The sequence below is a fragment of the Lactuca saligna genome, chromosome 9, assembly GCF_052625555.1.
Source record: "Lactuca saligna cultivar CGN05327 chromosome 9, ASM5262555v1, whole genome shotgun sequence".
Lineage (NCBI taxonomy): Eukaryota > Viridiplantae > Streptophyta > Magnoliopsida > Asterales > Asteraceae > Lactuca > Lactuca saligna.
Genome location: NC_136425.1, coordinates 49,771,793 through 49,795,965, shown reverse-complemented (window position 1 = coordinate 49,795,965; position 24,173 = coordinate 49,771,793). Strand labels below are relative to the sequence as shown.

The following is a 24,173-nucleotide window of genomic DNA, read 5'->3' as shown; positions in this document are numbered from 1 at the left end:
CAATATGTCAACATATGTGGGTGTTGTGCGTATGGATTTAACTGAATATGAGGTCATAATGTATGAATTTTATATGAGATTTCTAAGCGTGAAACCGACTAATCTGAAAATTTGTCTACAATTGAATAAGTTAACTAGTATTCAAGACTTAATGAGATAAAAAATAATATAGAGACTTTTGATCTTATCCCAAACACCCTCGTAATTGAGTATGATGTCAAAATATAAAGAGTTTATAGAAAATTTCCTTTATTATTATTATTGTTAGTATTATTATTTAATAACTATAAATATCTATTCATCTTTTATTATTGATTAATACATATTTATTTTAATAGATTTTTAAACTTTACATTTGAAACTCAAATACCCGTTACCACAGCCACCACCAATCACCATTCATCACCACCACCTATAACTCAAAACAAAATGGAAAAGTTCGATAAACAAAAAACCTTTAAAAAAAATCAAACAAACTCATTTGGAAACCAAAACCCTAACCTAAAACTCGATGAACCAAAACTAGGAAAACTCAACCGCCCCCTCCCCCCCTGAAAAAAAAACCTTGAGATGTCCAGACCAAAACACTAAAACTCGAAGAACACCCCTTATTCGAAACCATTTACACCATCATCACAGTCCCTTATCATTGGAACTCATATGGTGAAAAACAAAGCACAAATATAAACAACCTTCGAAACCAAAATCCTAAACTAAAGACACGACCTTCCATAAAAGGTTTAGACGTCCCAATTTCAAAGACAGAGAATAAGAACCCATTGCGATCATGGAAAAATTTGGACCTAATCAAACCAAGAACCTTAACCTAATTGAACCAATACCAATATGAAGTTGAAACCAAAAACCTTTCATCGAATGGGGTGTCGGTCATGGTAGGATGTTGATTTTTTGAAGAACGCAACCATTGTGAGGTTTGAAAAAGTGGAAGAACATGAACTGTTGAAATCGTTGTAGAGTTTGAAGGGTGGAGATCACGATGATTTTTTACCACATAAGAGTGGTATTTGAAGGGGTGGAAGACCGTTCATCATACAAACTTATAAAGTTAGCATTTTTTTCTTGAATCTCATGCATTTGAAACCCTTTTTTTAACTTCCTCAAACAACATTCATTTGAAACCCCCTTTTTTTTAACTAATGCAACTCAAAAAATTTCTTAATTATGATTTAACACTCAAAAGTTTTATAACTTATATTATGTTTAATTAGCATTTAGCGAAAAGTTTACTATAAAAGACCAAGTTTTTTGGAAGACATGCATACAAATCATATACAAATTTCAGAAAAAAAAAACAAACTTAAAGGTTTTTGTGTTAGGTTGAGGTCTTATGAACACTTTTGGAGATATGTTATTATACTAAAGCTTTTAATTTGTAACTTTGTTATATTAATTCGTTTTTATATTTTTTTTCTTTTTTGGATTATTGTAATACAGTCGTTGTATATTGTTGTTTAATCGTTAATATATTGATCATATATTATATAGGATGATGTCGAAAATATTTAATTAAATATTTTAAATATGTATTTTTTTTATAACTGTACCGTTTCAAAAAGATAATTAATTAAAACTCATACATATGTTATACTTTCCATATCTCTCTCTGTGTTTATGTGTGTATATATATATATCATTACTATATATAAAAATCTTTTTTATAAGAGCGCGTAGGGCGCGTGTGATGATCTTCTAAGAGGCGACATGTTCCTCTGAATCCATTGCGTCTCTTCCGCCAACAAACGTCTCCATTCATCAACCGATGTATGATGGAGTGCTTTTCTCGAGACACGCCACAAAGCCCTATATTTTTTTTCTTTCCTTGCTCACAACACCGAAGCCTCAAATCCCTAATTTTTGGCAAATGATCAGCGAAGACTCTAAAACCCATCTGTGGGTGTGTGCTTTTGTTCGATTACCAATACCACTGCTAATCTCCAATGATTCTTATCTTCTCATTTTCTCAAAAACGATACCTCATATGATTCTTCATCATCTCCGCCTTCGTCGAACTTCTATGGATACCGATCAAAAAAATCATTTATCTCCCTTTTTTTTCTGGAGACACCGAAATAATGCTCTGTAATTTCACCTGTAAGCACTAAAGGGTTTGTGAAATTAATCGTCGGTACACTCACTTTTTTTTCATAATTCTTTCATTGCACCATCTCATTATTTTTCTAGGTTTTTGTGGTTTATTAATCTTTACGATTTGATGATTGCAAAGGGGTAATTTTTGGACGCAATTGATTTCAATGGTTAAATTATAGAAACCTTTTTTTTTTATCCAAACCATTTGGTGCATTGTTGTAATCCATGTTTTTTCTGGAATTGAAGTTTAGGCATCCCCAACATGTTGCTAAAAGGAAATTTTGATTGAATTCCATCTAATTCTTTTCTTTCTCATGCAAGTAGTACATCCATCTGGGTTTGATGACGAGAATGAGGGATTCGTTGGCCTATATTAGAAGTAGTGATAACAATATTAGTTCCTCCATTGAAGATGTTTCACACTACAAACACTTATAAACCCTAATTTTTTTTTTATATATTCTATGGAGGAGGAACTCTGCGCTGATAATTATTTACCTCGTGTGAAGATAAACTTGATCACCATTATCTTTAGGAGAAAATTTCATTAATTTTTATATCCGATTTTCTTGATTCTCATAAAAGTCAATCATCCATAAGGACTTGTGGATTACTTACTGATTTTGGACTTCTGTATGCAATAATTCCTATCCTTCTGATGATACTGATATTTGGGTTCTATTGATATTTGGGTTCCAATACTTAGATTTTGAAGTATAAATATACGGTTTGTTAGAGTTCTGTTCAAACACATTATCTTTTTTCTTATTCAACTTTTAAAGTAAAGCTTTATGGGATTATATATACAACTTCAATGGTTCCCTTTTTTTCTTCTAGAATTCATTACTAGGTGTTTGGTGCTATGTGGTTGTGTGATTTTTGGAATACCCCTTTTAGAATCTTTTATTTGCAAGTTTATTATTGTGATAGATTAATGATCTGTGTCATTTGTTCAGGTGCAATCAAAACGATAACATGGAAACCCCTAGCTTTAAATTTTGTTGATTATTTGATCTACTGAAATTATATTTCCAGATTATGCATCTTTGTTTAAGAGGGTGGGTGTTCCTTCTCTCGATTATCACATACATTTTCTACATATGTCTTTGCATTTGCATTGTTTGTTGATTCTCTATGTTTTTGGGGTTTGAAGTACAATCAATTTTGGAGATAGGTTTTTGATTTTTCTGATGAATGTTCATGACTTCATCCGTATTTTCTCTTCTTATTTGCTAATACGGTCCATGTCTCTCTCTGTTTCTTGATTTTGAAAATTCATCTATTGTTTGTGTTTATTTTGGTTTTGACAGTCAGTATTGTTTTCTCATTTCCAAGTAAAACCAATTTGGATTTAGGTTTCAATTAACTATTTTTTCCTGCGATGTGTATAGGTTTAATTTTATTTTATTTTTCTTAGAATGATAAAAACTTTCAAGTTGCGGTTACTATAATTTCAACAAAACATAACAACTTTTTATTTCAAGTGATTAGATGTAGAGTATAACTAATTTTTTCTTGTGGAATCTTGGAAAGAATGGAGGAATGAGATCAAGAGATGTTGAAAAAAAAAAGTTTATTCAAACAAAAGGAAAAGAGTACAACCACAATGAATCAACTAACAATGACACTGTATGTTTCTTTAGTTTCATAAACCTGTTCAATTAACTTATATTCTCATTAACATATATTTATTAGAATCTTTTGGACAGTCAACAACTTTTCATTTGATCTGTTAACTTTTTAAATAGGTTTGCAAATACTTTTTGATGCAGTGGATTGGTTGTAAAGCATGTTATTACAGACATGCTTCATTTGTGTCGAGTCATTATTTCTTAAATTTTTTAATTTACCATTTCCAACAGGAGATGATTTCTCAAATTCAAATGGCAATCGGCGTTTCTTCATATCCTATCATGTACAAAGGTTGTTTTTTTTTTTTTTAATCTTTGATCAGAAATTTTTATTCATCAGTGACTATTCACCTCCAGAGCAATTTTTTGGAAATGTATTTGTTTGTTTTTGACTCTTGTGGTCGTAGTCCTATTATATTTTGATAGTGAAGATGCTTTTGATTCATGATTGGAACACATTAAGTTGTAACATTTTAAAAAAAAATGAATGAAATTCACTTATTTGTATATATATTTATTATTTTAAAACTCAGCCTAAAAGCTAATAACATACATTTCAATATCTAAATTCAATAAAGAACATAAAATCCTAACAAAAATTTCAAACAAGGCATATAACTTAGAAATGAACCTTCTACTGATGCCATGTTGGGCTTATTTAACTTGAATCTTAATTGAGTGATCTCGATTTTAACTTCGTATCAAAATTCATCACTAACTTTTTTTTTTTAAATCGATGAAAAAATATATTTTTTTTACATGTAAATAATGATTTTGTAACTTCCATAGGCACAGACATGGCAAAAGATGCTAGTGGAAATGAGAAGAACTGCAAAAGCTTTTAAATGTAGAGACTTATATATTTTTGCGTTATTGAAGGTTGGTATGCTTCATGAAAAAATATTCAAAATTTTCTTGTTTCATAGGATGGGAAAGTGAAATAGCGTAAGTGAAATACTATTGGCTTTTTTAGAATGTATTTGTCAATTGATATGGTTTGTCTATTTGCATTTACAGTGTTACGAATGGGATTTTTGAATAGGTTGAAAACATAAAGGAATCAGAACTACCAAATGTGTTGATTATGAGCTCACTGCCTAGCATCACAAATAGTTTTATCCAAATTATTGAATTTCTGGTTAAATACGATATCTTTGGGTTTGTTTTTTTTTCTTACGAGGTTTTAATATTTGCTAAATAATTAATTTTTTCTAATAATGATGCAATATGAAAAGGTTGAGGTTGTAATTGAGCTATTTCTAGTGAGCCAACTACTCAGAATAGAAATATAGTACAATAAACTAATATGATAATTCTTTTTCCTTGACACGTTTGAAAGGCAAAAGCGCTAAAATGGGAGACGGATGGTCGGAAGTAAACCGGAGATGCAAGAAGTCGGACGAAGATGCTCCAACTACAACCATGTTCGTGACCAACCTTCCCGAGGGATTAAGGCCGGAGGAACTGAGAAGACCTTTTGAGAAGTTTGGGAAGATCAATGACATCTACCTGGCTAAGAAAAAAGACTTAAAGAGAAGATGTTTTGCTTTTGTCAGGTACTCAGGAGTAAGGGACGTTTTGAAACTGGAAGCCAACATTCAAGGAATTACATGCAAGGGGTATAGACTGGAAGTGAACATCGCCAAGTATGAGAGGATGGAGAGACAACATAAGAACTCTAAAGAGACACAATACCAGAGGAGATTTCCGATTTAAACTAATGGAGGATCATCAGCATGTAGAGATGGTAGATCTTATGCGGAGGTGGCTGCCCGGAAGAATAATAAGGCGGTGCAAAAATCCAATCCCCCACCACCCCCTCCTCCTCCCCCGCTTATCACTCCTCCATTACGATTACATACAGGTACGTTCATGGAGCATTGGCTTAAAAGTGAATTAACTATAGTAGGTGAAACTATAAGCTTTGAACATCTAACAAGTCTGCCGATGTCATTATTGGTTGGAGACGATGAAAAATATAATACTAAATACTTGGGGGGATTAAAGATTGGCATGAGATTCAGGAACCCGACTGATGTTGAACGATTTATGGAATCCTCGGATGATTGGAAGTTATGGATCAAGTGGATTGAGAAAGGTGATAGAGTTGAAATCAAGAATGATCGGATTGCCTGGGTTAAAATTGTTGGTCTCCCCCTGCACTTTTGGGACGAAGAAAACTTCAGGGAAATTATTTCGAAGCTTGGGGTATTATCCAGTTCAATTGAGATTAGTATGAATACATCGGATGTATCGCATATGAAATTATGTATCTTAACGGAGTCATTAAGTAGAATCAATGAAGAAGTTACTGTGGTTGGAGATAATCAGGTGTTCAAAGTGGGGATCTTCGAGGTAGATGATGATTGGAAGCCGTTCTCTAATTCAATGATGGAATCTGAGGAGGAAGATGAGGAAGACGGTGTCTCTGATACTTTATTCGATCCGGATGATGAGTTGGAGGATGGAGAGATTGGACCAGACGCTGAATTTGTTATGAGACCTGGTGCAGAAATCAGAAGAAACCTCCATGTTGATGTCTCCGATGAAACTCCGGCAGGAAGCGCAATAGTCGCCCCTTCAAATTCCGCTGGAATCCATCCATCCGAATTCACCCCAATTGAATCTCCTAGGAACTTGGAAGATATGATGGAGGTCAACAATGTAGAGGACGTAGGTGAATCTGGGTCCCCACAAGCATCGTCCAGGTGCATTCGAGACTTAATTCCTAAAGGAATGTTTGGGCCGTTCCCAAACAATGGACCTGGAGTCAGAACTGAGCCCAGTAACCCGGTGGATTTAGAAATGGACCTAAACGGGTCATTTTTAAAAAGAAGAAAGATCCGACAAGCTACAAATAAAACCCACACTAATACTGACCAGTCAATTCCTGTGCCTGTACGTCCTTCTCCAAGTCTTCCTGCACATCTGGATCTTAACCGAGATCCAAACGGATCCCTAAACACCGCTCCGGACCCCCCATATGAAATTGCCCCGACGACAATACCAAGAAATTCTAAGATGGAAAAAACGGCTGAGGTGGGAAGACTTCTTGGATTTGACATCAGGGATGGTTGTGAGATACTAGCAGATGTAATGGGAGATCTTGGTGATCAGATCGGTGCGCAATGAATCTTCTATCAATCAACATTAGGGGGATGGGGGAATTGGGAAACAACCAAAATTGACTGGATTCGGAGACTAAGGCAGAACAATAAAGTTACCCTTATGTGCATTCAAGAAATATGAAACAATAGTTAGAAACAGATGGGGAGATGACAATTTTGGTTTTGAAGACATTGAAGCAACTGGTAGGTCGGGCGACATTCTTACTATTTGGGACCGATCATATTTTTCGGTGTGTGAATCAATCAAAGATAGGCATTTTTCTGGTGATATATGGGCATTGTTGTGGTTCTGGAATTGAATTTGCTATTGTCAATGTATATGCTCCTCAATCTTTAACGGATAAGAGAAAGCTGTGGTTAGAGCTATCCAACTTGATAAAGTCACGTGATGTGATGTGGATTCTCATGGGCGACTTCAATGTTGTGAGAAGAAGAGATGAAAGATTAAACTCTATCTTCTGCCCTTACACAGCACAAGATTTTAATAGATTTATCACCGGAGGGGGATTATTTGACTTAAAAATGGAGGGATTCAAGTACACTTACTTCCAACAGGCTGGTGCAAAGTTAAGTAAACTTGATAGAATTCTTGTATGTCATAAGTTTCTTAGCAACTTCCCTCAAGCTTCATGAATAGCCTTACCTAGAGAACAGTCTGATCACTGCCCTATTATGCTTGAACTTAGTTCCATGGATTTTGGACCTGTGCCTTTCAAGATGTTCAATTCGTGGCTCTTTAGACCGGGTTTCAATGAGGTTGTCATTAAAGCGAGCTCAGATTTCAAGGGGTATGGGGTTGCAGATTCATTTTTACTAAACAAATTAAAGTTCATAAAAAATAGGATAAGAAGTTGGAAGGCAGTAAATCTCTCTCAGAAACAAGTGGAGATTGAAACAATCAAAAATCGAATGGTGGATCTTGATAAGAAGGCTGAAAGAAACGATTTAAATGGATCTGAAAAAGCTGAATGGGCTAAGATTTCAAATAGACTCACTGAATTAGAAAAACGGGTGACTCTTGACATCAAACAGAAAGCGAGAATAAAGTGGTTGATCGATGGTGATGAAAATTCTCGGTTCTTCCACGGCTTTGTTAAAAATCGCATCAGAAAAAACCATATGAGTGGTCTCATGATTAATGGTGTTTGGTCAAATCAGCTGGATGAGATGAAAGTTGAGATCTTCAGATTTTTGTCTTCAAAGTTTAAAGAAAAATGGAAGATCGGACCAGATTTCAGGAGTTCAAAATTCAAGTCCATCTGAACAGCTAGCAAAGACTTTTTGGAAGGTGATATCTCGATTGATGAGGTGAAAAGGGCAGTGTGGAGTTGTGGGGATGACAAGTCCCCGGGGCCTGATGGCTTCACATTCAAATTTCTGAAACGATATTGGAATGAATTAAAGATGGATACCCTAGCTTATGTAAAACATTTTGAACTTTGGGGTAGCTTTTCTCCAGGTTGTAATTCCTCTTTTATAACTCTCGCAACAAAGGTTAAGGATCCTATCTCCTCGGGGGACTATAGGCCAATCAGCCTAATCGGAGCCTTATACAAAATAATTGCAAAATTACTAGCATCAAGAATCCGTGTGGTAATGGGGGAGTGCATCGATGAAGTACAAACGACTTTTGTGGAAGGAAGAAACATCTTGGAAGGACCCCTAATTGTTAATGAGATTTGTTCGTGGGGAAAGAAAATCAACAAAAAAATACTTCTCTTCAAAGCCGACTTCAATAAGGCTTTTGACTCAGTGAATTGGAGATTCCTAGACTCGATGATGCAACAAATGAATTTTCGGGTAAAATGGAGAATATGGATAAATGGATGCTTAGAATTAGCTCGTGCATTGGTTTTAGTGAATGGCTGCCCAACGGATGAATTCAAATTAGAGAAAGGAGTAAGACAAGGAGAGATAAACTTGGTAATTGTATGTAACGTGTACATGATATATATATATATATATATATATATATATATATATATATATATATATATATATATATATATAATAGATACAGTTACACTTTAGTCCCTATAATATTATCTATCATCTAATATTCCCCCGCAAGCTAAGGCCGGGGAGCAAGTCGCAGCTTGGACCGTAACTGTAGAAACCGTTGTGAAGACAAAGGTTTTGTGAAGATGTCAGCAATCTGATCATTTGTGTGAACATACTTAACCGATAGATTTCTTTGAGCTACCTTTTCTCGAACAAAGTGGAAATCTACTTCAACATGTTTAGTACGTGCATGAAATACAGGATTGGCTGAAAGATAAGTAGCACCTAAGTTATCACACCACAATATAGGAACAGTCTTGAGAGGAACATAGAGTTCTCCCAAGAGAGCTTGAAGCCATGTAAGCTCAGCCACCGTATCTGCGAGTGCCTTGTATTCAGATTATGTTGATGACCGAGAGACAGTGCGTTGTTTGCGAGCAGACCAGGAAACAAGGTTGGAGCCAAGATAGATTGCATAGCCCCCGGTGGATCGACGGTCATCTGGACAACTAGCCCAATCTGCGTCAGAGTAGGCTGTGAGGAACGGACCAGTGGAATCAGTGTAAGCATGAAGCTGGAAAGCGGAGTGGTGTTGTAGTTTCAATCCATAAGATGCAATGCCTTGTAAATAACGGAGTATGCGTTTGACAGCAGACCAATGATTATTTGTAGGGGAATGCATAAATTGACAAACTTTGTTTACCGCAAATGTGATGTCAGGTCTCGAAAGAGTGACATACCGGAGAGCACCAACAATTTGGCGATACCGAACCGGATTATCAAAAGCAACACTGTCACCAATTGCTAAGTTAACAGTGGTTGTCATAGGTGAAGAGACCGGCTTAGCAGCAGAGAGACCAGCCCGTTGTAGCAATTCAAGGATGTACTTGCGTTGAGATAAAATAATTGAATCCGGTTGATAGTGTACTTCGACACCTAGAAAGTATGACAAAACACCCATATCTTGTATGGCAAAGGATTTGCTTAAGTTGTGTACAACCTGATCGATTGCTTGGGAATTGTTACCTGTGAGAATAATATCATCAACGTACACCAACATATACATTAGAACCGTTTGAGAAGAATAAACAAATAAGGAGGGATCGGTGCGGGACCCCCTAAAACCAAGAGCTAATAAAGCAGTGGACAGCCTATGAAACCAGGCTCGTGGAGCCTGTTTGAGTCCGTATAAGGATTGTGGAGAAGGCAAACATGGTTGGGTTTGTTGGGGTCAACGAAGCCTTCTGGCTGCCGTAAATAAACTGTCTCTTTTAAATCGCCATGTAAAAAGGCATTTTGTACATCAAGCTGTCGTAAGGGCCATTTTTGTGAAACTGCAAGTGAGAGAACAACGCGAATAGTGGTAGCTTTTACAACAGGGCTGAATGTCTCATGATAATCGACCCCCGGTTGTTTAAAACCCTTTGCAACAAGCCGTGCTTTGTAGCGTGTGATGGCACCGGTTTGATCTTTCTTTAATTTGTATACCCATTTACAATCAACAACATTAATATTCGTTGTACGGGGTACTAGGGACCAAGTACCATTTCGCATTAAAGAAGAGTATTCATCGGACATAGCTGAGCGCCATTGTGGGTGTGCATTAGCAATGGTAAAGGTGGGTGGTTCGGTTTGAGAGTAATCAGGAGTAGTATGAAAACAAAAAGGCTTTGTTTTTTTGGGGTTTGGACGAAGATTAGAGGGCCGTGAACACGGAAGATCAGAGGTGGGAGCAGGATGTTGGGATGAAGGAGCCGAAGGTTGTGGAGAATCGGTCTCGAGAGTATGAGTGGAAGCCAGCTGACTCGGAGGTGAGGGCAGAGTTGGATCAACAGCTGGCTGATGTTCAAGGATAATGGATTCAGGTGATGGTTCGGTAGCGGTGGTGGTAGCTTGTGGACGTGGGAAGGTGTTACTTTGATATGTGTGGACTAGAGGAGGTTGATGTGTGGAGGAAGATGTGGGAATAGTGGCAGTGGGAGGTGGTTGAGGTGGTTCAGGTGTTGTAGGATTGGGATAAGAGGAGATATATGGATTAGGGTTTGTTTGGTGGTCGCTTATGTGCGGACCATGAGCTAAGGAAGCAGAAAAAGGGAATGAGGTCTCATTAAACCGGACATGGCGGACAATATATATGCGTTCTGATGATGGATCAAGGCATCGATAGCCATGATGGGAGGGGCTGTAGCCCAAAAAGATGCATGGAGTGGATCGAAAATCCATTTTATGTTTGTTGTAGGGACGGAGATGAGGGTAGCATTGACAGCCAAAAACACGTAGGAAAGAGAAGTCCGGTTTGTGATGGAAGAGGTATTCAAAAGGTGAAGTGTTTTGAGTAGTGCGTGAGGGCATTCAATTTATAAGATACACAGCTGTTTCGAAAGCAAAATGCCAGAAATGTTGCGGAACACTAGCTTGGGTGAGTAAGGTTAGGCCGGTTTCGAAAATATGTCGGTGTCGTAGTTCAACAAAACCATTTTGTTCACTTGTCTGTGGACATGATAATCGATGAATGATGCCAAGAGGGGAGAAAATTTGAGAGAGATGTCGAAACTCTCCACCCCAATCAGTTTGGACGGATTTTAATTTAGTGTTGAATTGGCGTTCAACCATGGCTAAAAAACGTTTAAAGGTAGGAAACACATCAGACTTTAGCTTTAAGGGAAAAAACCACATAAAACTCGAGTAGTGATCAACACAAAGAAGGAAATAAGTATGACCATCACTAGAAGTAACCGGTGCGGGTCCCCACACATCACAAAACACAAGATCTAAAATATGAGAACTCTTGTAGGAAGAAGATGATAAATGCAATTTAGATGATTTGCCAACTAAACACGAGTCACAAACAAAAGGAGAACATTTATTTGATAAAGGTAAATTGTAGCTAGATAGCATAGATTGTAAAAGTTGAAAATGTGGATGTCCTAATCGTTGATGCCAAACTTGGGACGAAGCACGAACAGCAGAAAATGCAACTTTTGGAAGAGACTGGAGCTGAAGGAGACAAATAGAGTAAAGCCCACCATTACTTGGACCCGTGAGGAGGGTTTTGTGTGTAGCCGAATCCTTGATAGCAAAAAATGAAGAGTGAAATTCAAAGTAAACATGATTATCAAGGCAGAATTTTTGAACAGAAAGGAGATTTCGTTTGATATCAGGAACATGGAGAATATTATTTAAGGAAAACGATTTGTTTAGTGAGTAAAGTTTGGAAGAGACAATGTGAAGAATGGGTAAACCCTTACCATTGCCAACATGGAGATGATCCTCACCATAGTAAGGCTCAGTTCTGTCGAAGCTATGCAAGTCATGTGTGACATGGTGGCTGGATCCTGTGTCAGTTAGCCAGGAGGTGGATGCTTGTGAGCGGTGATCTGCATAGTTAGCTGAGGGTGGTGGTCTTCTAAAGGTTGCTGGATCACGGTTTGGACATTGAGAGGGAACATGTCCTATTCCACATCGGTTACATGTACCATAAACAATGTTTTGGTTGGAAGCCCAAGAAAACTGACTACGATTGCCTCCACCGTGGTTTGTGTTGTTGAAGTCTCCTTGAGGACGGTTGTAGTTTCCTCGCCCACGGCGGTTGAATTGTCCTCGACCGCGATTGTTTCCTGCGCTGTTTGCGTAGAAGGCTTGAGGAGATGAAGTGTTTGTGGGCTAAAGTTGTAGTCCAAGTTGTGATAAAAGATTGTGTAGGTGTTGTAGCTGATCTGTGGCGGCTTTGGAAGATCGTAGGGTTGTGGTATTACAGCTGCTAGTGGCAGTCGTGAAGGCTTGGATAGGTGGGACATCAGGTACAGATTTACGTACCATATAGTCATGATCTGAGAGAAGACCATTCAATTTGCTGAAGGCTGTGGGAGTTTGACGAGCAAGGAGGGTGGATTTTAAACCATTGTATTCCTCCCTAAGACCGGAAATCACAAGCATAACCAGGTCTTTATCTTTCATGGGTTCACCAATATTAGCTAGGGCATCAGCATACTCTTGGGCTCGGTTAAGGTAGGCAGAGGAGTTTTCATCACCCTTCATCTTGAGTTTGAGAAGTTGGGTTTTAAGTGTATATTCCCTAGAAGATGTATGTGGTGCATAGGCTTTTTCAAGAGACATCCATAGTTCACGAGATGTACTGCCCTGGACATGCTGGAAGGAAGATTCAGAAATTGTAGAGAGTAAAAGCATACGTACATGAGCATCATTAGCTATCCAGGTGGCATGGCTTGGGTTTGGAACAACAGTGAAGGTGGTCTCCTTCTCAGATGAAGTAGTTGTAGTTGTTGCTTCTGGGCAAGGAATTGTCCCATCAATATAGCCGATCAGGCCATTAGTAGTCAAGAAAGGTTGGATCATGGTTTTCCAATAACCATAGTTGTTTGGTGACAAGGTAAAACCGAATTTGTGAGAGTTGTGGGTAGTCTTGTCTGCTGTAGAGAAAGCTTGGAGTGCCATGGATGTGAACGACAAAAGAAAGAAAAAAAAAAGTGAGTCTTTGTTTGACTCAAAAGCTGCGGCAATTAGGGTTTAGTTTGGGAGGCTTTGATACCAAGATAAACTTGGTAATTGTATTGTATATTATGTTTATGTAACGTGTACATGATAGATATATATATATATATATATATATATATATATATATATATATATATATATATAATAGATACAATTACACTTTAGTCCCTATAATATTATCTATCGTCTAATAAGGAGATCCATTATCACCTTTTCTATTCAATTTAGTTATGGAGGGATTAAACATTGCATTAAAGGAAGCAAGATCAAAAGGAGTTTTTCATGGAATCTCTATTCCAAACTCCAATATACAGCTTTCTCATCTATTCTATGCCGATGACGCCTTATTCATTGGCGAATGGTCAATGCAAAATATAAAAAATCTGGCTAGGATCCTCAAATGTTTTCAAGTATCTTCCGGGCTTAGTGTTAATTTCAATAAATCAAAAGTCTTCGGCATTAATGTGGACTCACACGAAGTTGAAAGATGGTCCTCACCATTAGGATGTGAGTCATGTTCATTACCTTTCACATATTTAGGAGTTCCAGTGGGAGCGAACATGAATCGTAAAAGTTCTTGGCTGCCGGTGATTGAAAAACTCAACAATAAACTCTCCGGATGGAAATCAAAAACATTGACCTTTGGTGGAAGACTGACTCTTGGAAAGTCAGTCTTGGGGAGTCTACCTACTTACTTTTTATCAATTTTTGCTGCCCTGTTAGGAGTGATCGATAACTTGGAGAAAATAAGAAGGAACTTTATATGGGGAGGACCTAAGAATACTCCAAAAATACGTTGGGTGGCTTGGGAGAAGGTAATTGCTCCAAAAGAGGTGGGAGGCCTAGGACTTGGCTCCATTAAAGCATTAAACTTGGCGTTACTCTCAAAATGGAGATGGAAATTTTACCATGAAAGGAGTGCACTTTGGGCGAAAATCATACAAGGCTTACATAATCTGGATACAGGGCTCACAACTCATATGTCATCTAGATATTTAAATGGGGTTTGGAAAAATATAGATAAATGTAAAAATACTCTTAATAAAATGAATATTGCAGATTCTGATGTTATCCGAAGAAATCAAGCTGAAACTCGATGGGAATCGGACTTTCAATCGGACGATCAGTTCTGCGTTGCAACTTTAAGGGAAAGGATTGATTGACAGCTCACTTGATTCCAGATGGTGTATTTCAATGGTGTAAGTGGATCCCAATCAAAGTAAATTGTTTTATTTGGAGAGCAAGAATGGACCGCATCCCAATTGCGGTTGCCCTTGAACAAAGTGGGATACAAGTTCAGTCTACACAATGTAGTACGTGTGTCTCAGGAATGGAATCAGCGGACCATTTGCTCCTTAAATGTCCCTTTGCTGCTGATATATGGAACCGGATATGGAAGTGGTGTGGTATCAATCCAATGATATTTCCTAGTATAAAAGAGTTGCTAAATTATATTGCAACGACTTGGAAATGCCCAAAACGCAGAGCAACTTTACTCTCAATCGTATATGGGGTACTTTGGGGTATGTGGCGAGCAAGGAACGATAGAATATTTAATTCAAAATTCTTCTCCCCAGAAATGGTGTTTGAAGGTGTTAGATCAATGGTCAATGTTTGGATCAAACACAGGTATGGAAAAGGAAACTTTGTATGGGGAGAATGGCTTATGTCTCCTTTTTATTTTGTGTAATTGATGAAGTTTTGTATCTATGGCTCCCTCTAGCTTCTTGCTAGGGGGTTGTCTTTTAATATAATTGCCGGTTCCAAAAAAAAGAAATATAGTACAATAAATTACATTTTTTTATGCTCCTTTGATTTAGTTGTTTGTTATTCAGTGTCCATTAAATTGATTAAATTTTTATTTTCCTCACACGTTTTAATGGCAACAGCTGCCATATCGAAGCTTCTACTTGAGGATCCAAAAACTATGGGGCTAAAATTTATAATGCCATCTTTTCAAATAAAGACAAATGAAAATCGAAGATCTTTGGGATAAATGCAAGAAGTAGCAAATCTAGCAAATTTGATGTCATTTGTTTATGTATCATCATTCTATTGTATTCTTTTTTTCCTTTTATAGCACCGTATGTCAGTATTCATATGTCTTGACGATGTTCAATTTTGAAAACCAATGAAAACATCCAAATCATCTTTGTGTCGACGCCATTTTAGATAAAAAAAAATACTAAAATTACACCTCATGGACCGTGATTATCACGGCCCACAAAACCTACCTAGTATATATATATATATATATATATATATATATATATATATATATATATATATATATATATATTATAATAGATGTCAAAACACTTCAACCAAAATTCATTTAAAACCTAATATTTCAAATGTTTTTTAATAATAATTGTAAAAATTTCAACATGTGTTACTTAATTGATTGATTAATAAAAATATTAATGTTTTGAAGTTCCTAACTCTTAAAATTATATTATTTAATTTGTTAGTTAACTAAAATATTTTTCCTACATAAAGATAACATTTTTATGTTTGGTTACTCATATTTGTTTATGTAATTAGAAAACAATGTATACCTAGAATGACTACTTCAATTTCACATAGAAATCGATACCACTAGAGATGTATGTTGTCTTTAACTGGTGGTAGGAGATCCAGATACCATTTTTAATTATTTATATTAATGCTTAGTAATATATCTTTTATATTCCTATTCACCTTAATTTTTTAGGTACAAATTAAGGAAGATGATTGTCGACGCACCAACATAAAATCAAACGTACGCCTTATAAAATATGTAACTGAAATTAAATATCATATTTACTAATCGACTTATTTTAAAACTATTGATGACATTTATGTATAATGATATATTTTGTATGACTTCATTCTTAATTTCAATGTTTAATATTTGAAAGTTCATATATGAAACCTGGATGTTTTGGTGTAATATAAATAGTGTAATACACAGTTTATTAGTTCAATATTGTTTATTAATAGCTCATTCAAAACAACTTATTTCTTATTTTATCCAAAAAAATATTATCGGACATAAGAAAATAGATTATATTAATGTTATACAAAAACTAATAATATATATTGGATATTATAAAAGTAAAATTAAAGTTTATAAGGTATGGACTATATTAGATAGTATCAAAATATAAATTGATAGATATTTATGTTATTTGATAATTCGGTTAATGCCAAAACATGACTAAAAACGTAAATTTCAACATATTTCTATTTTTTCCCCATAATTATTTTAACCACTTAAATGCATTCTTGTGTAACACGCAAGGTTACGCCTGATATGATATAAGGCTAAGGGGTACATCCAACCTACTCAAAAAGTGATGCCACATCACCTCCACTACTAGTCCACTAACCCTTGGAAATTGTTATCACTCCACATCATTTTTTTTTTTGACAATATTTGATTAAATTAAAAAAAAAAAGTAATTCAAATAAAACACACATTAAAAACACAAAATTAAAACACATTGCCTTAATTTAAAACACACAAAATCAAATCCTAAAATATTTATAAAAAAAACAACAAAAAAATCCTAAATTACTTATTTATCCTAAAATACTTTTAAAAAAAATCCTAAATTATTTATTTATCCTAAATTACTTAAAAAAACACACAACATAACAACTAAAACATAAATATTAGAACCTAATCCCCATACTTAGCACGGACACGTTGTTAGATTTTGAGAAATATCACGAGATTTTCGGGGTCGAGATCCGGTAAGGCTTCGAGTATATGATTTCGTAAGAGCGATTTTTTTGGAGACGAGATTCCTCCATGGATTCGTATTTTCTTTCTAGAAAACTTAAAGTTTTATCTATGGATTCCACAAGCTCGTCGTCGCTAGTTGCAGTTGCTTTCCCACTTAAAGACACCACCCGTTTTGCTTTGTCTCTTCCCCGTGGTCGACGGAGTTGGACTTTATGTTGACCCTCTCCCTCATCAACATCGACATCATCATTGAGGTCTAGCCTAAAACCCGCGTCTGATTCAGAAGTTCTTGTTCTTTTGTTGGATTCGGTGGTCGAGTCTAAATGCGATGTCTCTGGATGAAGGAGCCATTTTGGACCTTGACAGGCACACTTCCCACGCTTTTTGGTGACCAAATGGTTTACCGTTGTTGGTCACTTTGAATTGGTAACACGCAGTTGATAAAATGTTGAAATCGTTGGAACCACTTTTATGCATATTTTTTAGATTTTCAAATATGCCATTAAACTTTGTGCAAATCGTGCGAAGATCATGCCATTTTCCAAGTCGTTGCTTTCTTTTTCCATTTTTCCTTTTGGTTGCCTTCTTCGAGATGGTTGTGGTGTTTCTTGGACCATTTCATCGTCGTTGTCAAGGTTGGCTGTTTAAGATTGAGTTAATGGGACTTGAGATGATTGTGTTTGGAGTTGTGGAGAAACTTGTTGAAAACCTAGGTTGGAGAATGAATTGAGGTTGAGTGAATTGTTGTTGTGGTCGTTGTTGTTGGAAGAATTAGGGGTTGTATGGAAGGATAGTGAATAAAGGTTGTTGTTGGATTGGAAAATTCAACAATTGCATATTTGCTTGATAATCACTTGGAGTTTTGGGGTGTTTGGAGTGGGTGGAGTATTTTGGTTTGGATCCATTTTTTGGAAGAAAAGTGAAATAAAGTAGGAGTATTTTTTTGATTTGGAAGTGTAAAATGAAGAGTGAAAGTGTAGTGTGTGTGTGTGTGTAACACCCTAATTCTGGTATGATATTTATATTGTTAGTTATTGTTATATTTCTTCAAGTTTTAAGGGAAACTCGACGATTCAGTAGTCGGACTCGTCGAGTTGGGTCGCGATTTCGAGCACGTTTAAGTTAGCGACTCGGCGAGTCCGCCAGTCTGGATGAAACCCTAATTTCAAGGGTTTGCACCCTATATAAACAACTTTTGGGGCCTCAAGTCAGCCCCCATCACCCCTCAGAGCATCATACTCGAACCCTAAAGCCCTCTTTGCATTTTGGTGTGATTTTGGTGTGTTCTTTGAAGATTTTGAGAGATAAAGGAAGGTAGATCAGGAGGAGAAGAAGGAGATCCTAGATCCTTGAGGAATTTCAGAAGAAAGTAAGGTATATCTTGGCCCTTTTCTGTTTCTATGCTTAAATCTCCTTTGTGAAGCCATTAAAGCCATTATTGATCCATTTCTTAGCTTAGTAGTAGCATAGAGGACTGATGGAGTTGATTAACCTTCAGATCTAGCTAGATTTGATTTCCAGGAGCTTAGATCTAGCACCTTTATGGATCCATTTTGCATGAAAGCTATAGATCTACTATTATAGTGTGCTTTTAACCTTAAAACCTTCATTTGATGTTATTTACACGTAAAGTTGGAAACTTTACGTGTAAATCAAGTCCCAGGAACCCATATCTATTAATGGCATGGACTAGTTTCAAGCAGAATCGAGTGTATAGTATTTGCATGCATACGACTCGACGAGTCGTTCTTCTGACTCGACGAGTCGAGTCACGAGTCCCCTGTGTTTCCTATTTCGAGTTATATCGAGTGGAACCAGTGAGTGAGAGGTGGACTCGGTGAGCTAGAGGGTTAGACTCATTCGTGGAAGAACTCGGCGAGTCAATGCCCTGACTCGGCGAGTCCAAGGCCATCTTCATACTTCAAGAACAGACTCGATGAGTTGTTCATACAACTCGGCGAGTCACAGCTAGAATGATCATCTGAGGAAGGAGAACTCGACGAGTTGTTCATACAACTTGGCGAGTCGGATGCAGATTGTCAAAGTGTTAGTAGCGAAGAGGAACTCGCCGAGTTTGCGCCAAAACTCGACGAGTAGTAACGAGTGGAATCAAGGAAGTAAGAGTAAGGACTCGACGAGTTGGCGGCCCAACACGACGAGTCAGGTCAACTGAATGTTGACTTTGACAGTTAGGTTGACTTGGACCAAGGGTAGGAGAGTCATTTTACCCTTAGTATTATTATTATCAGTATTTGATTGATGGTGCTCATGGATATTGTAGGCGGGGTGAAACCGGAGACACAGCAGACAGATTCTGGAGCAGTCCTTTCAGCAGCTAGGCTACGAGGTGAGTTTCCTTCCAGTAGGAACGAGTCTAAGGCCACAATGCCGACCCGTTTAGTTAGTAGTAGTTTCGGGACTTCGGTCTGATGCAGTTGTTAGTGTGTTTGATGCCTTCGTGGCTCAGACAGGATTTATGTGTTATGTGTTCTGGGCTACGGCCTGACGTAGTATGCAGTATATGAGCTTATGATGATGAGTGTTATGCTAGTTGATATGTGTTTATGCTATGCTATGATCAGTTAGTTCCGGACTTAGGTGTGATACAGTCAGTTCCGGACTTCGGTCTGATGCAGCTAGTTCCGGACATCGGTCCGATGCAGGGGACAAGGTCCCAGTCAGTTCCGGACTACGGTCCGATGCAGTTTCCGGGCTTCGGCCCGATGCAGTGGGCAAGGTCCAGTACGTGTTTATATGTTATTGTATGGTATGTGGTAGTTTGGGGGAGCTCACTAAGCCTCGTGCTTACAGTTTCAGTTTTGGTTTCAGGTACTTCCGCAAGTAAGGGGAAGAGCTCAGGATGATGGCATCGCACACACCACAACTTCAGCCTTTATCATGGGAGTTTGTTTTGATTTGTAGTTTGATTTGATACAGTTGTTTCACGACATTTTATTATGAGTTGAGATATTTGATACATGGTTTTTATGATATGACAAATAGTATATAATTTTTATTACTATTTAAATAAAAAAATTTGGGTCGTATTTGTATTTTTAGGATGTGTGTTTATATATATATATATATATATATATATATATATATATATATATATATATATATATATATATATATATATATATATATATGTAAAGATGTTATTTAAATTTAAAATTAAAATTAATTTTTTTTTTTGAAATGCAACGGTCAAAAAAAGAACCATTTACACTCTCTCTCTCTCTCTCTCTCTCTCTCTCTCTCTCTCTCTCTCTCTCTCTCTCGTTGTCTTCGTCCGTGATATGCACCACGCCACAAGGCATCTACACGCACCTGGGGCGGTGTTCACGCGTAGGTGACCTTGACAAGTAGGCCCCACGTGTAGCCACCAAAACTCGATACCGTATAACCTAACGACAACGTTTGGCCACATAGAATGCCTACGTGGTCGATTAATGGGTAAAATTGTGTGGTAATGATGGTGTTTTTTGAATTAACATTCAAGTAGCTTACTTTTTGATAATATAGAGACAAGGTGTTTATTGAATATTTCATATATTTCGTTACCCATTTATGACATTAACCATTCCAAATTTACAATGATGTCATATAATAAAATATGTGTATTTTCGTAGATTCCACCGAAAAATCAAAATTCAAAATTACTTCAAATCATCATAATTACAATTATTATTCATTTCATTCTCTCTTCTATAAAATAGTGAAATACTACAAAAATGTTTCAAGAGATATCACCTTGGGCCTTGAGCATAGGTCCACCCAATGAGTGACCTTGCCAATGTACTTGTAGGCTAATTGGGCTTAACCAAAGTATCTTCAACTCTCTAAGTTGGCTTCTCGATCCACATTGGTTCACCTTAGTGTACCATATACATGGACCCAAATGGTTCCCCATTTACTTTCTACCAAACTTGCACCATTTCATTAATAAAACCACACAAACTCAACATGACTCGCACCTACCTTACATTTGACTATTTGAGTCCCAACAATCAAGACCTAACCCCACCATCGTCTAATAGTCTAACCCATACATGCATATATAACCACCCTACCATACCTAATAACTTCCAAAAAACCATCAACGTTAACAAACTCGTTTAAATCAACTGCAAACTTAATTATCTCATAAACAAGTTATACCCAAGAATCATGGATAAGTATGTCTACATATACGCGTAATCTGATACAACTAGAAGAAACAGAAACTAAGATCCATGACTAGATTTCTGTTTGTTTACCTTTTTTCATTTTTGCTTTGAATCGGGACTTCAATAAAAGAGTCTCCACTGTGTTTGCAAAGTTCCCAACAGCCATGGTGATCAAAAGAACTCCACAGGTTACAACCTGTTGCAAACAATGTGGATATGATTCAACTTCCAACCAGATTGACCATAACATAAAATGACAAATCACGACATTCTTAATTTTACCTGCCATTCAGAGATGACACCAACCATGGCAGTTTTTAGTAATAAAACACCAACGTAACCTTCAAAAACCTGCAACACAAAGAGCATAGGACACAAGAACCATAATTGACCTTCTACTCCAGCCGTTTCTCCCCAAACAACATCCATTCTTCTAGCCTATATATAATCAAGAAAAGAATGTCAATAAAACAACCTTAAAAGATCCTAAATTGCTTATGATATAGGTCGAATCCAATCATTTAATATGATTATAGAACCTTTCCCAGTGCAATACGTGTATAGAGTCTCTGCCTTTGGTATTTATTTTGTAACAACATCGCGATTCCTTGCATGATTGCCCATTTTAAGAACAATTGTATCCCTTTCTACAAACAGGTTGATTACAAATAATAAAGATTAGAACATGCATGGCGAATGTTTATAAATTTACATCAAGCTAATACATTTTATAACAAAAAATAACCTGCTTCTGGGCACACTCAGGTTCCCTTTCTATCTCCCAAGTCAGACTGATGAGTGCCATAGCCATAGCACAATAATGATGGTAAATCCACCTGAAGAAAGCATCACAATTTATGTAAATCATGTGAAATACGTAAGACTAGAGAAGAGTAGAAGACAGATAAGATTACCATGGACGAATATCACTTCCATTAACCCGGAGTACATTTTCTCTGAATGACAAGCCTGTGTAGAGAAAGAGTAGCCATGCCTGAAAAGAACATGCGTTTTGTGTATGATAGATACACTTGGATGAAAGAGATGAACATGTAACCTCACCTGGTAAAGCTGCACAGGCAATGCAGGAAAACATCCGTTCCACATCCATGTTCGTAGTACCAGTAGCAATGATGGAAAAAGAAGAAACAGATACGCAGTTGTATCCTACAATCATATAAGAAAAGGGAAGAACGATGATAGATTTATAGAAAAAATGAAGAGAATGCGATAGTGTTGAAGCTACGAAAATAACTGTACCCTGAAATTGTTGTACTCCTCTTTAACTTTCAGTTGAACGTCCTTTCTGTTAGCACGAACATTTATCGGGCCAAGTAACATCCTCAAAAACCGTCCTGCTCAAAACACAAATCGCTTCATCAACAAAATGGAACACCATATTAATTAGGAGTTTTTTCTCCAAAATCGAGAAAACCCATATCGATTTTAGAGTTGATTTGTGTCGAACTCTCAATGATGAATCTTGTAAGGGGACAAATAAACGCACCATGGGATTTGCAGGGAAGATATGCAGCTGCATCACCTTCATTTAATGCAAAATTAACTCTGGTTAAGTCTTCAATCATCTGTGTACAGCAACAGACGCGTAAACAAAACAAAGTGAAAAAGAAAAGGAAAGTTGTAATAAATCATTAGTGAAGTTCGAGGGTATTCCAATGGATTACTTTTGCAGCATTCTTAGGATCTAAATTGCCTTTCTTGAGGGAAGAAGCGATGAATGATCGGAGCATTTTGATGTTCGAACGGAGAGCTAGAGCTCGCTGTCGGAGGGATGCTTCCTCCTCAGATGTTCGAGAAATTAAGGATGTTGCAGAATCCTGCAACTCTTTACTTTGTTCGACGATTCTTGACACTTCATCAGCAGCATTTCTCACCGGCCCATCGGAACTGACGACGGCGGAGTATCCCATGGCTCTCTTGGTTCACTTGAGCTCTAATCAAAACATCTTTGCATGTCTATAAGTAAAGAAAGAGAAAGAAATAAAGAAATGGGATGTCATCGGCGGTTGGTGATCGGAGAGGTGGTGGGGCCGGGGGTTTTGAAAAGCGGAAAGTGAATTGATTGGGGGGATGAAGGGCGTTGGGTGCAATTTATTGAAACTGGTCAGAGTGCAGACGAGCAACTCCCACCTAACTCAAAAATTAGTAGTGAAAGAGATCACCGGTAAGTGGTAACTCCCCTCCTCTCCATCGTCACCTCCGCCAAAGCTTCCTTTCCTGTAGTGAAGTGAACGATAGGTGCAGTTACGCACACCCATTTCATTTCCAATGCTGTCTTTGCCGACCTTGCATTTATGTAACGAGAACGATGGCCATGAGTAGTAATTTTACTTTTTTATATGTTTTATTTATTTTTTCATACAATATTTTCTTTTAACGATAATATTTAGGGTTAATATTTAGTTGTTGTTTGCTGTGGAGAATGTTTTGAATTTAAATCTAATTTAATAAATTGTTTGGTTGGAGAAGATGAAATTTAAATTAATTTAAGATTTTATTTTGTTAGAAGGACTTGAAATTGCAATCTATGTAAAATGATATAATTGTTATTTTTTATCTGTTTTGCTTTAGTTTATTTTGTTTTTTATCTTACATTTAAAGATATATTATATAAACTATAAAAATAATAAATTTTATTTTATTAATAAGCAATCATGTTGGTGATGGTGGTTTCGTGGTGGCAGCGGTGGTGGTGGCAATGACGGCGACGATAGGTGGCGGTGGCGGTGGCGATGGCGATGCTAGGTGGTGGTGGTAGTGGTGGCGGTAAATAGGTGGTGGTGTCGGTGGTGCATGAGTGATGGGTAAGATAAAATGTCATTTCATTATCTTCTTGAATGAAAGTGTTTTTCCTATTTGATGGAAAAAA

At 36.9% G+C, this 24,173-nt stretch overlaps 2 protein-coding genes and 1 long non-coding RNA gene across 3 annotated transcripts; 2 read left to right on the top strand and 1 right to left on the bottom strand.

Moving 5' to 3' along the window:
- The first annotated feature begins 1,705 nt into the window (after positions 1-1,705).
- Positions 1,706-4,658, top strand: LOC145017573 (uncharacterized). Its single transcript, XR_013666575.1, has 3 exons — positions 1,706-3,167; positions 3,972-4,032; positions 4,530-4,658. It is a non-coding gene; the product is annotated as an uncharacterized LOC145017573 (long non-coding RNA).
- Positions 4,659-7,558: 2,900 nt separating this feature from the next.
- Positions 7,559-8,131, top strand: LOC145016328 (uncharacterized). Its single transcript, XM_078974681.1, has one exon. The coding sequence runs from the start codon at positions 7,559-7,561 to the stop codon at positions 8,129-8,131; it is 573 nt and encodes a 190-aa protein (XP_078830807.1).
- A 13,088-nt stretch (positions 8,132-21,219) lies between these two features.
- Positions 21,220-23,573, bottom strand: LOC145018261 (uncharacterized). Its single transcript, XM_078976152.1, has 9 exons — positions 22,969-23,573; positions 22,791-22,869; positions 22,544-22,638; positions 22,346-22,450; positions 22,198-22,277; positions 22,029-22,119; positions 21,823-21,930; positions 21,566-21,721; positions 21,220-21,479 (listed from the first exon to the last, which is right to left on the bottom strand). Exons 1-9 carry the CDS (start codon positions 23,212-23,214, stop codon positions 21,354-21,356), a joined length of 1,086 nt encoding a protein of 361 aa, XP_078832278.1. The 5' UTR covers positions 23,215-23,573; the 3' UTR covers positions 21,220-21,353.
- Between the last annotated feature and the right edge of the window lie 600 nt (positions 23,574-24,173).

Coding starts and splice junctions, on each gene's coding strand:
- LOC145016328 (XM_078974681.1), top strand. CDS start 7,559: ATGGATTTTGGACCTGTGCCTTTCAAGATGTTCAATTCGTGGCTCTTT.
- LOC145018261 (XM_078976152.1), bottom strand. CDS start 23,214: ATGGGATACTCCGCCGTCGTCAGTTCCGATGGGCCGGTGAGAAATGCT. Junction 21,931..22,028: donor CTGAGTGTGCCCAGAAGCAG/GTTATTTTTTGT, acceptor ACCTGTTTGTAG/AAAGGGATACAATTGTTCTT. Junction 21,722..21,822: donor CACGTATTGCACTGGGAAAG/GTTCTATAATCA, acceptor GATTATATATAG/GCTAGAAGAATGGATGTTGT.